The following is a 16,789-nucleotide window of genomic DNA, read 5'->3' as shown; positions in this document are numbered from 1 at the left end:
CAAGGCCAGGTCAGCCAATCATCCTGACTGTTGCCCCTGCAACTACTGAAAAGGCTGCTGCACCTCTTCAGGAACCACACATTTATATTTAACCATTAACTACTATTGACCGTCTCTCAGACCACTACTAATTTTTTTGTCGAGATCTTTCTCACACCCCTGCAAAGCCAAATGGACTCTTTCATGTACCTACACATGCAAGCATTCTTCCATTGTTGCTGCTCTTTGTTTCGTAATTATTAGCCTTGAGAGGTCTCACAGACGTACCATAGTGTTTGCGTGCCGCATTTTTATTGCATACTACTGTTTCTCCATGGCGGGGAATGCTGGGCTTTCTGTGCAGTGTGTGTTATGTGAGACAGATGTATTCACTTGCAAGATGAGTCCCAGACACCAAAAGAAGAAATCAAAAATTGAAAAACGTGCACCTTTCGCCCTCCTCATCTGAAGAGGAAAACAAAGTAACCATGTGAACAGTGTGCTGTTCTGATTTGTTTGGAGTGTTCCAGGAAGGTCTGCGTGAAGTGTTTGCAGGTGTAAATTGACTAAAGTATGGTTCAGTAGCACATGAGAACAAGTATTTAGTTTTTACGTGTAATTTTAGAAGTAAAATGGTGGCAATGTTTCTCCATTCATAGACTTATGGACTGAAATATTCGCTCTACATTGCAAAGTGAGTCGTAAACTGAAAGCTGGCTTCGCACACAATTTGTCATAAGTCATGTCGGATTTTTCCGCCTAGTTATATTGCCAATTTGCAATATAATCCCTCAGCTGAAAATCTATGTGTGAGTAGAAAGGTAACTATTTTCTGTTATTTTCGTAACTCATAAAATTAAAATATACTCCAGTCTTTGTTTTGTTTTAATTGTTGAAGTGTTTAAAATACCGTAGCGTTTAAAAAAAAATCAAATTTCAACAAAAGCCACCTCTAAGAAGTGTAATAAATGACTGGAAATCAAGAAACTACATAAATTCAGCAAAATTATGGTTTGATATATAAAATAGAAAAATGCGGTCTGTGAGACCCCTCCATAGTAATTGTGTTTCTGTGAATGACCATAGTAGTTAAGGGTTAAAATATATATACAGCCAATATTTGTCAAAATGTTTATCGGAGCATAGTGTAAAAAACAGTTTTAAATTGATCAAGAACTTTTTGAGATTTTTGGCAACAACATTAAACAACAACTTGTCTCTATACAGTAGTACAGATTTATATACAGTATATATTTTTCTGAACATTTATTATAGTATTAGATTATTAGTGCTATGCTGATGGATGTGTGTTGTTTATAAGACTTTTAGGGTCAAAATCTTGAAATTATGTTCACATTCTAAGTGGCAGGATACAGTAGAGAACGTGTATAAGAAATTAATCATGTTGAGGGAAATACAAAATACATGAAATCAAGGAGAAATATATGTATTTAAAGATTAAATGCACACTGGACTGGTATTTGGGAGGATGATGGTGCAACCCACATCCAGCCATCCCGATTTAAGATTTTCTGTGCTTTCCCTAAATGACTTCAGACAATGGTTCCTCTTTGAAAGGGCAGAGCCCCCATCCTTCCCTAATTCAAAGAGACCAATGACATCACCGTTTGGTTCCCTCCACCAAATCAATCAATTTAACTGTATGCACATTTAAAATATAGGTTAATCAGTAAAAAGGATATAACTATAAAATGCTGCTCACAGACGAGGCACTGAGCTGGGTACAGACATGTGGAAAAAATAATATGTGGACATGATTTCAAAGAAAGTCCTTCTTCAAAGCTCCCTGCATCATGACCCCCCCCCCCCCCCCCCCACACACACACATAACTGTAGGCCGACTAGAGCAAAAAAGCTTAGCAAGTTATAATAATCCTTTCTAACAATGCTGCTGATCATGCCTCAGCTCTGCTTCTTGGTGAGCAGTCATTTACCTTATATGTATTAATTAACACATACACTTCATCATATGACATCCTTAATATTACTTCTCACTGAATAAACCATCAGAAATAACCATACTACATATTCATAACATAGCATATGAATTTACACATTTATGAACTTACCCTCTTCTCAGCCTTTGCAAGAGCTTCTTTTTGTGCTTTCTCTTCTTCACTTTTATCTTTAAGTTCTTTAGACAAATCTTCTGCTGATTTCTTCATATACTCCTAAGTAAATTAAAGAAACCATGAATTTACATTTTTCAGTTACAATTATGTTAATAACAGATAGAGAAAAAATATTCATTATTTTCTTGGCACTACACAGTACTGGAGAGTAGGGCATACCAACAATAATGTAATATTTGAACACTACGATAAATTAAACCTGTAGACTATGTTCTTACCCTCTGAGAAAGACAAGCATCCCTCATTTCCCAGCACACACCATTAAATCAACCAATACCTGTTTCCTACTTTCAAAAACTTTACAAAAGCTCTCCTGTGCACCTTGGAAAAAGGATGTGGTGGAGAATGCCATCAACACTACCTATGGGTTGTTTCTAGAATGTGTCTTCACTTTACAGTGCAATTGCGGAGCCCATATATGGACTTCAGCGGCCAACAATCATCAACAGTTCTTCATATTGGTACAATGGAGGAACTTTCTTGAATGAATTCTTCCCTCTTTACAACTGTGTACACATTTTCCGTGTCACACATCACTCAATTAGTCATTCTAGTAGAGTGCCAGGCACTTGTCACAAAATTATTTTGTCTTACAGAACAGCTGGAGTGGAGTGTCTTTCCTACACCTTTCATAAGTGAAGTATTTATGTTTCTAGGCAGATATCTCAAATTAATTGGGGTTAAGGATGTTTACTGTATCAATTACAAAACCAGAGATCCGGCACTCAATCTCCAGCTGTTACTGGAATATTTTTTGGTAACATCACTTCTTTCAAACCTGTCAATGGCTTGTTAATGTGAAATATGTCACATTACACTATTTATTTATTGTTTTATTCAGAGTCCATGTCAAATTGTAAATCCCCTATAACTAGAACAGTAAGTCAGTTCAAAGGTTGGAGGAAGGGAAATGCATACCGCCTCCTTTAGGACCATGAGTAGTAAAGAACTGCTGTGTGCAAACCAATATTTGGGTTGCAGACAGCTTTATTTCACTTACTAGACTGTCAGTAAAGTTCTGGTCTTACAGTAGCATCATACATAGGGTGGAGAGACTATGGAGCATAGAAAAATGACTTTGTAACATAGTAACGTGTGTCAAACAAAAGATATTGGAAGGCAAGAACAAAATAAGGGTGATTAGAAGTTCCATGAAGCATTTTAAAAAACCATTGTAAATTAAAAAAATTTCTGCAAATTACTCTGGAAATATGCAACCAAATGTAGGTGCTGAAAATGGCAACAAATTTGGGAGAGAATGCATTTTGTCAGATAGAATTTACATGTTGCCAATCAGTAGTGAGCATGCAAAGAGCTTTCTGTGGCAAGTTTCACAAGACACCATCCGGTTACAACAGTGTAGTGAAGCAACACAAGAAATTGGAGGAGGATAGCTGTTTGCTAACAGTATCACCTATTTTGTAGTGCCGCAACCATACCTCACACCACAACCTGAAACTGCCACCATATTACCCAACTCCATGCTCTGAGATTTTTAATGTGGGGTTAAATCAAGGATAGCATTTATATTCCTTCTCTAGTACATGTCATCAAAGACTCACAACACATTGCAGCAGTTGTTCTTATCTTCACATACGATATGCTGGCTCAGTTATGGGCAAAATTGAACTACCGATTAGATGTGTGCCATTTGATGAAGGGTGGACACACAACATTCATGATTACTGTAAAAACTTTTGACAGCTTATTTTTTACATACTATATCATTTGTTACATCATTCTTGGCCAATTTTTTGAACAGTTTCATAGGCCTTTAATTGCCTGTAGAGAGGTTTATGTACTTTACTGATCTTTTAAGTTAACAATATGAAGTGTAACACATAAAAGCTAATCACCGTTGGTTTGGACAGTGAAAAATCTATTTTAATGATTTTGTGTACAGTTATTTACAGATTACTCCAGGCTTCCAGTATTCAACTGGACTTTGAAACAAGAAGAATAAAAAGACTTATGAGGCACTCATTGAAATAGTCAAAGAGCTCAGTAAATTTGAACTGAGTTTTCACCATGTAAGTACATCGTTAGTATTTGTGAAATATTGTTTGCTTTTTGTTGTTTAACTCGAAGGGAAGCAGAGATTCTTCTTCTTCTTCTTCTTTATCCTAAGGTCCACCCACTTCATTAGTATTTACTGCTTTGGATCTTGGACACCACATTTGCCACATTTCGTCTTATTCTCTCTTCTTAGGTTAACCTCATGTCTACTTGCCATTCATTCTGAGACTTTAAACAGTTTTAACAAAAACAGTTAATTCCACTCTCAGGATATGTCCAGAAAGTTCTGGTTAAAAATTATGAATTATTTAGGAATAAAGAAGATGGCTCCCTGAAAGGCAGAAGCACTGCATCATCTATAGGTACACAAACAAAAGGTAAAGAGCTCGGCTAGCTTTTGGAACACACACACACACACACATGCCTGAGACAAGTGTGCATGTGAGTAAGTGTGAGGCAGTGTGTGTGTGTGTGTGTGTGTGTGTGTGTGTGTGTGTGTGTGTGTGTGTGGATGTTTTTCATACAACTTTGAAAAAGGAGGTGCATTCTGAAAGCCAGCCAAGCTCTGTAGGTTTTGCTTGTCTTCCTATCAACAATGCAGTGCTTCTGCCTTTTTGCTGAGTCATCTTTACTCCTAAATAATTTGCAATCCACACTAAAAAAGTTGGCCTTCCTTCATTTTCTCTGTGATAAAATGTATGTCGCACCTCTGATGGACACTGTCACTGAAAATGTGAGCACATAAGGTAAAATCCTATCATCCAACTTAGCATATGCATTCCCATAACAGAGAAATGTCTGCCAATAGTCACTATTATTTCCCAGTATTCTGTGCCACAGTGATACAAGATAAACAACAGTATTTTATATCTTGGCCTTCAGGCCTAGCAGCAGTTGTTTGTTACAGGTCCCATCATTGCTTTCAGCCTACTTGTGATTTCAATCCTTTCACTACTATTCATGCTGAAATTAATTTGTAAGCAGGTCCCAAGGTATCAAAGTATGCTCACATTCCTCACTGAGTCTGTTCTTTGTAGAATTTCAAGAAGCAATCATAACCATGAGAAAGTGCATGGTATCTTCGTCCGTAATTCTGATGAAGTGGTGTGTATGATCAACAATAGGAGTGGACTCCAACTGTCAGTGGAATAATGTTGGAGGGACCAGCTGGACAGTGCATGCAGTACTTTGTTTCCCTACTGAAACGTACAGATTTGATGAGACAAGATTCTTCTAATTATCTTCACTCTAAGTAAAAGATGTTGTACCAGACAACTGCTGACCGATTTAGCTCCTGTTCTTGAAAACAGTGTAGTTACTTGAGTCAACCTATCATTTGGTACTTGTCTGATTTATTACAGCACTGAAGAATCTATCAGCCAGGAGACTATTTCAGGTGAGTTTTCCTCCTAGACCAAAGGCTCATCTTGTTCAACGTTTTTGCTAATATCTCAGCAATGATGGAATGACTTCTCCATTAATTAGTACGCCTTCTGGAACTAGCAAGCAATAAAATCCAGAATTGCTACACAGTAGCTCCAGGAACACTCTTCTGAGTTTAAACACTTCTGCTAGTCAACAATCTCCCCAGACATTAACATTATTGAACACATCTGGGATGCCTTTCAATGTGCTGTTCAAAAGAGTAATCTTACAGGTTTACAGACAGCTCTGCAGGATCCACGCTGTCAACTGCCTCCAGCACTACTTCAGACATTAGTCAAGTCCATGCCACATCGCGTTGCGGCATTTCTGCATACTCGCAGGGGCCCTACACGATATTAGGGAGGTGTACCAGTTTCTTTGTCTCTTCGGTGTATATGTCCTGTAATTGGTATAAGTCTTGATCACTATATTTATTGATTTTACACTGTCACCTGTTTCGGCCTTATGTCTTTCTCAAAGACGTTAAGAGCACTCACTCAAGAACAATGATAAAATACATTAAATGCACATCGTAAAAAATAGAGGTAGAACTCACCAAATATCTATAACATATTCTTAAGTAAAATGAAATTAAAGTTGCCAAATATGGACACAAAGTAGTTGGTCTACTTTCATTGTTAGGTTTTCATTGTCTGGAGGGTTGGGTTGATTAAGGAGGAGGAGACCAAACAGCGAGGTCATCGGTCTCATCGGATAGGGAAGGAAGTCAGCTGTGCCCTTTCAAAGGAACCACCCCAGATTTTGCCTGAGGCAATTTAAGGAAATCACAGAAAACCCAAATCAGGATGGCCGGACACAGGATTGAACTGCATCCTCCTGAATGCGAGTCCAGTTTGCTAACCACTGCACCACCTCACTCGGTCTGGTCTACTTTATTTGATGACATATGAGTGGAAACTGACTCTGGATATTAAATTATGAATTTATTGTAATACTTTATTCAACAGATGGATGTTCACTTATTATGTAATTATATTTTTATATGTTGGCACCATCTTGAGGAGATAATTTTCACCAGTCTCCTTACACTAGATGGACGTTTGTAAGATAAGAAACTGGGTGATGTAAAAGATGTAATAGAATGTTATCTGTCATTTAGAATGACACTGTATCAATCAATCATATCAGGTTTCTGTATTTCCAAATATAAAATTTTCATTAAAATCAGCTGCTTCACCTAATACTTCGATGTGTATAGGGAGTCAGTTTGCACTCAAATGTCATCAAATAATGTAGACCAGATACTTTGTATTTATATTGGACAACTCTAGTTTCATTTTACCTAAGAATGTGTTACAGATATTTGGTGAGTTCTGCCTCTTTTGATGGAACTTTACCAGTGAATTTTCACTGATACCTTTTCTTGTATTTCTCTTATAAGGCCTTTGAGAAAGGTGTAAGACCAAAATGCATAAGGCAGTATAAAATTAATAAATTCCATGGTCAAAACATATCATTTACTCAGTGCATTAAAAATGGCCACAACGTCTCACAAAATATTTGTGCATTTTGCTGCCATTATTTGCACAAGTTACAAACATGCTTAATACATCAGCTTCAGGAAATGGGTCTCGCATGATGCTTATGTTTCCAGCTGGATGAAGCACCTCCTCACTATGTTCTTGAAATGCTTGAGTTCCTAATGAACGCTTTCCAGAAGGGTGAACAGGTTGTGGTTCATCAGCAACACCAGTTCCTATGAAATGGTCACCCTGACCTCACCACAGATGACAACTCATTATGGGGACTCATGAAAGTGTATGTATCTGCATGTCATTATTCTACAAACAGAGAATGGCACAATGCTGTTTTGAGGATGTGTTTCGTGTTGTAACTCTGGACATGCTCAAAAATGTATCAAGACGAACATGTAGGAGTATGTAAATGTATTTACAGCATGATGGGGAACATACTAATATCTTGGGTACTTATTAAGAAAGTATGTACTTGTGCTAAAACAAATAAAATTAATTAGCATTCAGTAATAGGGGGTATGGGACTTCTCGGCCACCCTGTATGCTCTCTTTCTTTCACTTTTTGATGACCATAAATGCCTGCAGCTTATTTTGTGCTTGTTGGTTTATTACTTCTTAAATATTATTATTATTATTATTATTATTATTATTATTGTAGTAGTCATTCACCTTCTTGCTCCAGAACAAAATGTAAAGTCTGAATAAGATCATCTTCATTTAATAAGGTTTTTTTAAATATTCTTTATTCATGACTGAACCAATTTCGTAGCACAAAACACATTTAGGAGACAATAGAATAGAGAAGGACAGAAGAAAAGAAAATTACAGTTTCACATCCTGTCAACTGCGGTGTCATTACAGACAGAGCACATGCTCAGATTATGAAGGAATGGAGAAGGAGATCGGTCATGCTCTTTTCAAAGGAACCATCCTGCATTTTCCTGGAGTGATTTATCGAAATCATGGAAAACCTAAATTTGGACGACCAGAAGAGATTTGAACCACCATCCTCCCAAATGTGATTCCAGTGTGCTAACCATTGTGCCACCTGGCTTGTTGATAGACTGGATATGTACGCTGGTAATTTGCTAAATAGTCATGCATGGCAGTCAAGCACAAAATGGCTACTGTTTCTATCCTTGTTTCATTAGGTACTACAGTACTGAGTTATTCGTGAGGTTTTTCAAGATCTTTCATACACATGAAATTTTATGGGATCATTGTAATTGTTCCAGATTGTATGCACTGGACCATAATTATATTGTTCTTTCTGTTGTAGTGACTTAATTACTTCTTAGCCTTATTTAATTTTTATGACTTTTGGATCTTGTGTGTTGATAACCAGTGAAATTCCTGCTCTGGCATCACAAAATATTACTGCTTTGTTGAACGGATGGAATAAATTGTCTAGCTGACTCATTGCAATTCTGATGGCTTCAACGTCACCTTCAAAATTTGAACAGTGAAGTTTGACAGAAAAGAAAAAAAAAAATTGTTGTCTATTTCTATCCCAAAATTTCCTTCTTTTTCCATTAGTTGACGTGATGCCACTGACCTTCAGGGTATCTCAGATTTACTGTTTCCGATGTTGTCTCATTATTAATTTATCTTTTTCACCTTTTTAGAATTATCCATTACACCTAGTTTGTATTGTAATGTAGACATCTCTGTATGGTTTAGCCAGCAGGAGCATCCTCAATAATACAAAACAGTCCATAGAAGACCTTCAAGATGCAACTCTATATAAATTTATCCACATTAAAAGAGTCCTCAATTCAGATCTCCAGGAGAGGATACTATGAGACAGAGACAAGTCAACATATGATTTCTTAAAAGCTGTCTTCTTCTCTTGAACTTTTTTCACTTATTCTGTCCACAGCTATTTCTGTTTGTCATTACATAAGGAACCAGGTTTCATGATACAGGTTGCAGTGATATACAATCTCATAAGTAATGCCCTGTAGATTGGGTTCAAGAACATAGTGCTATTAAGTATTTTTATACCTTAGCTCCTTTTTTCCTTTGACTGTTTGTTTCCAAGTTTAAGTTCTCTGTAAGTTCTTTGTCACATTTATATGATTTTATGTATACTGACATAAGCTGCCCAACAGAGACTACTTTTATTTATTTACTTCATGCTGATCTATTATCAGACACATACCTATCATAAGCTGCAAAAGGAAGAGTCTAAATCCTATGCCTAACGGAAATTAGTAGGAGCTGAAGGATTGAGTGTATTTAAACATCTATCATTTTCAAATTGTTGAATACTGTGAGTACTGTGTAAAGAGAAGATACTAGCAACGGAAACAGATATTATTCATGGTTTGTTCTCTCGAAATAATTACTTTTCTGTGAGATATTATCTTCCAGATTTTAGCAGTATCACGATCATATGGTACCAATCACAGTACATCAAACACAACGGGAATTACACCTAGTTGCTGATGTTGTAGTGCTAGTGAAAACAAAAACATTTAGACCAAATATACTGTTGCTCCTTCTCTCTCTTCTTCCTTTCTTCCTCCAATGGGTCACTTACTGTTTGACAAGTCCAGAATCCCTTCTCCTCCCACAGAAAACAGCCTTAACAAAATCACCTTTAGTATGGACACAAGGGTTTCTTTGGTTTGATAACTTAAGAGTCATGATCCCAGTTGTACAGTGGGGGCCATTACTGAGTGGATGTAATACTATAAAATTTTAATTATTTGTATTTCAATTTATGTTTGCCAGCGCCTTCTGCCTGGTGGCTAGTTACAGCTTATAAGTCACATTGCATTATATCGAACAGAACCACTTCGAAACTCACATGTTGAACCATCAGCAGCTAAAGTCACGTGTTGCTGACGAGGTAGCGCTACTGAACTGCGCATCTACAATTTGGCTGTCCAACAGGGAGGTGGTCACATGGGGTGGAGCCGCGGCCAGCTGCCAGAGTGGACACACCATCTGCTTTCTTCTGCTGGCAGCTTCCAACCCTGTTAAGACACTCTCCTCTCCTGCTCTCTTGGGCAGCAGCCCATTCAGTTTCAGCACTTTCTCTAGGCCTGCCTTCAACCACATTTTACTGAAATAAACCATCATGTCTATCATGTTTAACTTCATCACCTCAACGGGTGCCTACTGCTTCCCCTTCCTCGCCAATCCTGACACGTTAATACAGTAAAATAGCTCTCACCTGAGCTATTCAAGCCAAGGAAAATTCAGGAAAAGAGACAGACCAAACTTGTACATTGACTTGAGGGAAGGGAGAAGTTGTGGATCTCTTTAGGTTAACTTAATGACATGTATTGTTCCAGCAGTTGGTGAGTTGAGGGGCTACTACCAAACTTTTAATTCTAAAATTTACTCAAACAGACACGAAAAATTAAAAGATCTGGGACATTTCAAGAAAATAAATCATGGCTGACAACAGTTCTTGCTTAAAATATCCAATAAATATTTAGTTTTCCCATGTACGAGAGTAGTTTGGAAAGTTCTCGGAATCACCACGAGAGGCCAGCGGTAGCGCAACGAGTTGTTCACATGGCTAGCGCAACGAGTTGTTCAAATGATGTTCATTGGACTGTTGCCTGTAAGCACGTGCCACATCAGTGCTCTTGGAAGAGAGCTGTGGCAGTGACGTTGCTCTGTTGATGTGCCCGCATAATGATTTGCAAAGACGGAAAAAATCGAGATTTGAGCAGTGATTAAGTGCTTCATAAAGAAAGGTATGAAAGTGAAGGACATTCATGCTGATTTCCAGAATACACCGGGGGACTCTGCTCCTTCATATTCAACTGTTGCCAAGTGGGCAAATGAATTTAAATTTAGTCAGGGGAGCTTAGACGATGATCTGTGCAGTGGTCAGCCAAGATATGACAGTAATACAGAAATCATTGCAAAAGTGCACAAAATGGCAATGGTGGATTGCTGATATAAAATGCATGAAATTGCTCATGTTTGTCAGACTTCATCTGAAAGGGTATATCACATTTTAACTGAAGAATTAGAAATGAAAAAATTATCTGCAAGATGGGTGCTGCAACCCTTGAAGTGCGCCTGTACACATGTGCCGTCACCATGGCAAAATTACACGAACTAAGATATGAATTGTTGCCACACCTGCCTTATCCACCTGATTTGGCTCCATCAGACTTCCATCTCTTCCCAAAACTGAAAATTTTTCTTGTTGGACAAAGATTCACTTCAAACAAAGAACTGATAACCAGATTTTGCAGACCTGGAGGAAACTCATTCTCGAGAATGGATCAACGCACTGGAACATCATTGGACCAAGTGCATTAATCAATAAGGAGACTACATCAAAAAACAAAAAAAGCTTCAATGATGTAAGTACTTTTTTTTCTATTCCATTCCAAGAAATTTTCAAACCACCTTCATATTTTTGTCTGCAAAATCGTAATGTCAACATGGTTAGCAGAGTTCTGGCAGAATATAAATAATTAAGGAGTAAAGGAGACAATTCATTTAAAAAAATAGTGTTAAGTCAGTGACAAGCACGCATGAGGGAAGCTTTGCTAGAGTACTATCACAAACAAACAAACAAACAAACAAACACACACACACACACACACACACACACACACACACACACACACACACAAACATAGTACCTACATTGTGCCAGCTGAACATGACTGTAGTTCAGCTAGTAGACAGGAAAAAGGAGTTGGGCTGGAAGGGGGTAGGTAGTGGAATTAAAGAGACAAGAAGTGAGATGGGGGGTTGGGAAAGTGTGGTTACAGGTTTGCAGGGAGGCAGTAGGTGTGCAGGACAGGAATGTGGGATGGAGAGGCATCAGGTTGCAGGTGCTAAATAGAAATACAACACATGGGCAAAAGAACCATTTAGTTCATGCAGCACAGGATAGCAATGATGTGCTGGAGTGGATTGAGAGGGGGTGACAGGATACAGGAAGGGTAGACTGTAGGGCATAGGATGTTGGGCAGTGGCTTAGCAGATATTGAGGCCAGGAGTAACACAGGAGTTAGTTCAGCAAAGCTGGTATTGGGAGGGAGGGGGGGGCACTCTGGCATGATATTCTCAACAACTTGTTTCCCCATTGGGTGGTCAACTCTGTTCTTGGTGGACAGCTGGTTGGTGGTCACGGCCACATAAAATGCTGTGCAGAAATTGCAGCAGAACTAATATATTACATGGCTATTTCACAGGTGGTCCTACTTCTTCTGATGTTAGGATTGAAACAGAAAGTTCTGGGTGTGGAATCGGATAGGTCTTGTACCTTGGTCTTCCAAGGGATGTGGCCTGTGTGGTTGGGAGTGCAGGTGGCATAATAATGGACTTGGATGTTGTGTATGTTGGGCAGCTGCTGAAAAACCACTTTAGGACGGGAAGGAAGGATTGTGGGTGTGATGACAGATACTCGAAGCCCTGGCAAAGGACATGATTCAATTAGTCCAGTTCAGGATGATACTGGGTGATGAGGAGGGTGCCCCTTTGCAGCTGGTTCTTGTCTGTGGTGGGAGTATAAGGGATATGTGAGGATAGGGTGCACAAACTTGTTTGCAGATGAGAGATGAGGTTCGTAGGATATTGCCTGTTGGTGATGGCCTTTGTGCACCTCCAGAATAATGCGAAAGTGAATTCTCGTCACTGCGATGGGAGTAATTTTTAGAGTGGAAAGCATGACAGCTGTCAAAATGCAGATATTTTGATGGTCAATGGTCTTAATATGGACAGAGGCATGGATGGCGACATCAGAGGTGGAGGTCAATATCAAGGTAGATGGCACATTGGACCAGGTGGAGCACGTGAGAGAGGTGTTGAGGCTGTAGGAGAATAAAAATATGATGTCTTGGCCCTGGTTCCAGATCATGAAGATATCATCAATGAAACTGAAGCAGACAAAAGGTTTTGGGTTGTGGAGGACTACGAAAATTTCCTCTAGATGGTGCACTACAGATTAACATCGGAGGATGCCAAGCAAGTGGCCCTGGCCATGTTGAAGGTTTATTTATATACCTTTCCTTCAAAGGAGAAGTAGTTATGTATGAGGATGTAATTGGTTAGGTGTGCTAGGAATTGGGTAGTGAGTTAATGCCTGAAGGACACTGGGAAAGGTAGTGTTCAATAGCATAAGTCCATGGATATGGAAGGGGATGTTGGTGTATCACAATGTGAGGTTAACACTGACTAATAGGCATCCAGGAGGTAATGGGGTGGGGGTTGTTGACAGTCTGTGGAGAAAGAGATTTGTATCTATAAAATGAAAGGTTAGGCCATGCGCACCTGCATAGCATCCTCCTATACCAATCTGCATATGTGTCCTCCACAGCAAACCATCCTAGCCTCCCAAAACCTTTTGTCTGGTTCAGGTACATTGATGATATCTTTATGATCTGAACCCAGGGCCAAAACATCCTATTCTCATTTACTCACAGCCTCAACACCTTCTCTCCCTTCCACTTCACCTGGTACTCCTCAGCACAATGTGCCACTGTGCGAGATACTAACCTGCACCTTTCTGATGGCTCCATACTTACCTCTGTCTGTATTAAGTCCACCAACCACCAACAGTACAGGCATTCTGACATCAGGCCTTCCACACCAAAAAATCACACCCATATAGCCTAACCATCCATGGATGGTGCATCTGCAGTGACAAGAATTTGAATGCTTAGTATTTTGAAAGTTTCATAAAGGTCTTCACAGACAGGCACTATCCCCCAAACCTAGCCTGCAAACAGATTTCCTCCACACATCCTCACACATCCCCAATACTTCCATCGCAACCAAGAACCAACTGCAAAGGAGCACTCCCCTCATGTACCAATATAATCCTGAACTGGAGAAACTGAATCATGTCCTTGGGCAGAGATTCAACTATTTGCTATCATGTTCAGAAAGCTGTATTCCACTGCCACCCAATCTACACAACATCTTGAACCACCCTTGTGCTACTCTCACCTCCAACCAACTGCGTGTGGGGATGTATAGCTATGGAAGAACCAGGTCCAAGACTTGTTTGATTCACCCACACAGCACATCCTACTGTAGTTCTTCCACAGGCTTATTGTACACCATCAGAAGCAAGACCACCTGTGAAAGCACCCACATAATACATTAGCACTGCTGCAACTTCTGCACAGTATTTTATGTGAGTATGACCATGAACCGGCTATCCACCAGAATGAATAGCCATCATCAAGAACAGGTCAGACCACTCAGTAATAGAACAAGCTACTGAGCACAACATGTTCAAATTCAATGGCTACTTTACAATTCACCTAATCTCAATCTCTGCTAAGCCACTATGTTACACCCCCTAACAGTCCCTTCCTCTTCTACCTCCACATCACGGTTACCATGAGTTGCACAAACTCACTAGCTCCATGGCCTTTGTGTCTCATTCATATCCCTTGCACCTGCTGCCATCTATAACATTTTGATCATTATTCTTGTTTCTAAATCATCTTTTTTTGGTGTGATTCTATTTTTCCATTTGTCATCAAACCTCTCCATAAGACTATAAAAGCTTAAAAAGAAAAATAGAACTAGTTTACTTACAAGTTCTTTGATACGCTCCTGTGCTTCCTTTAACTCAGCCTGAGTCATATTCAGTGTATCCTGTTGCACTTTGAGCATTTCCATTTGATTTGCAAGCTGAAAGTTTTTGTTGGATCAGATTAACAATTTGAAAATACAGAGAGAACTTAATTACTTATTACATTCACGAGTTCTCTCTCTCTCTCTCTCTCTCTCTCTCTCTCTCTCTCTCCAATTAATCTAATGCAAAAAAAATAAGGTATTATTATAAGCAACTACTAATTAATGTTTTGACAAACTTCATAAATGTGACTGTACCATGAGAATGACAAACAATATGTGTTTTTTGACAGTGGTTGTGGTTGTGTTGTGGTGTGGTGTCGGCAACGGCATTCATGGGTTGGAGGTTGTAAGGTTACATTTTGGCTATGAAGGAAGTTTCCATTTCTTCACATTGGTCTGTTTGGGTATTTGTTTTCACAGTTGTTCTGAACTAACAATGTTGACTGCTGATCTGTCATCAAAATTTGTACACTGCAGAGAATTACAGTGGGTGGACAAAAAAGTGGAAACACCAAAAACAAACACATTAACATGCCTAATACTGTGTAGGAAAACTATTGGCATTCCAAACAGCACCTATTCCTCTCTGAATGGATAAATACATGTCCTGTATTGTTTTCAAGAGAATCTTATACCATTCCTCCTGCAAAATAGTAGAAAGTTAAGGTAAGGACAATGAAAGTGGAGAGTGATCATGTATCCTTCTCTCCAAAGTAGACCACAAGTGCTCAATGTTATTGAGATCTGGTGTTTGTAGGCCAGGAGAGATGTGACAATTTGTCCTCGTGCTCACAAAACTTCTCCTGAATTATGTGTGTTGTGTAAACAGGAGCCCTGTCAACCTGGAACATAGCATCCCCACTGGAGAACAAACACTGTACCACAGGATAGACCTGATCAGCCAAAATGGTCACATAATTCTTGGCAGTTTTGTGACTCTCCAGAGTAACCATGGGGCACAAGGAGTACCTCAATATGGCCAACCAAATCATAACTGGACGCCTCTCATGTTTCACTTTTGGGATGTAAACTTGGCCAGAAGTTGGAAACAGAGTAAAACAAGACTTACTCGACCAAGTAACATTCTTCCATTGCACCACGTATTCCTGTTACGGGTATTTGCATCTCCAATGAGTGGGTTTGGTTTTCCACCCCACCCTGCAATTTACAGCTTATGGAGAACCCTTTGTGTTTGTTACTTAGGTGCTGAGACAGTTTGAGAATGTGACTTTCAGTTCTGTAGTGACTTTTGGAGCTACTGTTCTCTCATTCTTCACCACAATCCTCTTCAACTGCAGTCTGTCACAATTACTCAAGACACACTTTTGTCCTTCTTGTGACTTGACAGTTGATGTTTTTCTGTTTTCCTGTATGTGGTATAAATCTTCGACACAGTGCCTCCTGAAACACTAAACACTTCTGCTATCTTAGTTATGGGAACACCATCATACCAGAGCCAATAATTTGGCCTTTTTCAAATTCACTTAACTTGACCTAATGCATTAATAACAGCACAAAACACTGTTCTGTCAACAACTGACAATTGCAATGTATAGAAGACACCGAACGGGTGTGTTCATCACAAATACAACAGTGTCACGTGTAGGCCTGACTAGAAACTGTGTTTATGTTCAAAGATTGATTTCTTATGGTTTTTCCATATTTTTGTCCAAGCTCTGTATGGTTTTAGCATATATTAGAACTCCTATGGTAATAGTTGGTAGCGGATGAGAATCAACACCAACAAATTTGTTTTTTCTGTTCATTTAGATGTAACATATTCCAAGAAAGTGAATCATCTAGCAGCAATATGCAAAGCTGATCATGGGACATTCTAATCTCAATTGATTTCAACTGGTGCCAGGAACTGGGTAGTGTATATCAGCCTCTCACATGATAAGCAGCGCAAAGTATGCTACATAAATTAAAAATTAGGTACTATATGTTATCAGATTTAGGCCACTGAAGGTAAATGTCCAAATTAAAGTAAAAAATATGATATTTTGTAAGTTTTCAACTTCTTCTCAGAGTGATGTGAAAATATTTTTATGTAATTGTAAAACATTTGATGCACAAGTAAGTAACCCTGAATTATTTATTGGTACTCCAGCATAAAATCACATTTCGCAAAATTTTTTGAGCATT

At 38.9% G+C, this 16,789-nt stretch overlaps 1 protein-coding gene across 1 annotated transcript in view; it reads right to left on the bottom strand.

Moving 5' to 3' along the window:
- The window catches only part of LOC126267834 (centromere-associated protein E-like), a 536,568-nt gene that overhangs the window by 241,789 nt on the left and 277,990 nt on the right, over positions 1–16,789 (bottom strand). Inside the window, exons 11-12 of the mRNA XM_049973138.1 lie at positions 14,603–14,698; positions 2,070–2,171 (exon numbers count right to left, since the gene is read on the bottom strand). Of these exons, the coding sequence (XP_049829095.1) occupies positions 2,070–2,171; positions 14,603–14,698 (198 nt within the window). The remainder of the gene's footprint in view (positions 1–2,069; positions 2,172–14,602; positions 14,699–16,789) is intronic.

Source organism: Schistocerca gregaria, chromosome 4 (assembly GCF_023897955.1).
Source record: "Schistocerca gregaria isolate iqSchGreg1 chromosome 4, iqSchGreg1.2, whole genome shotgun sequence".
Taxonomy (NCBI): domain Eukaryota; kingdom Metazoa; phylum Arthropoda; class Insecta; order Orthoptera; family Acrididae; genus Schistocerca; species Schistocerca gregaria.
The sequence above is the reverse complement of the archived record's forward strand: the minus strand, read 5'-3'. Positions and strand labels throughout refer to the sequence as shown.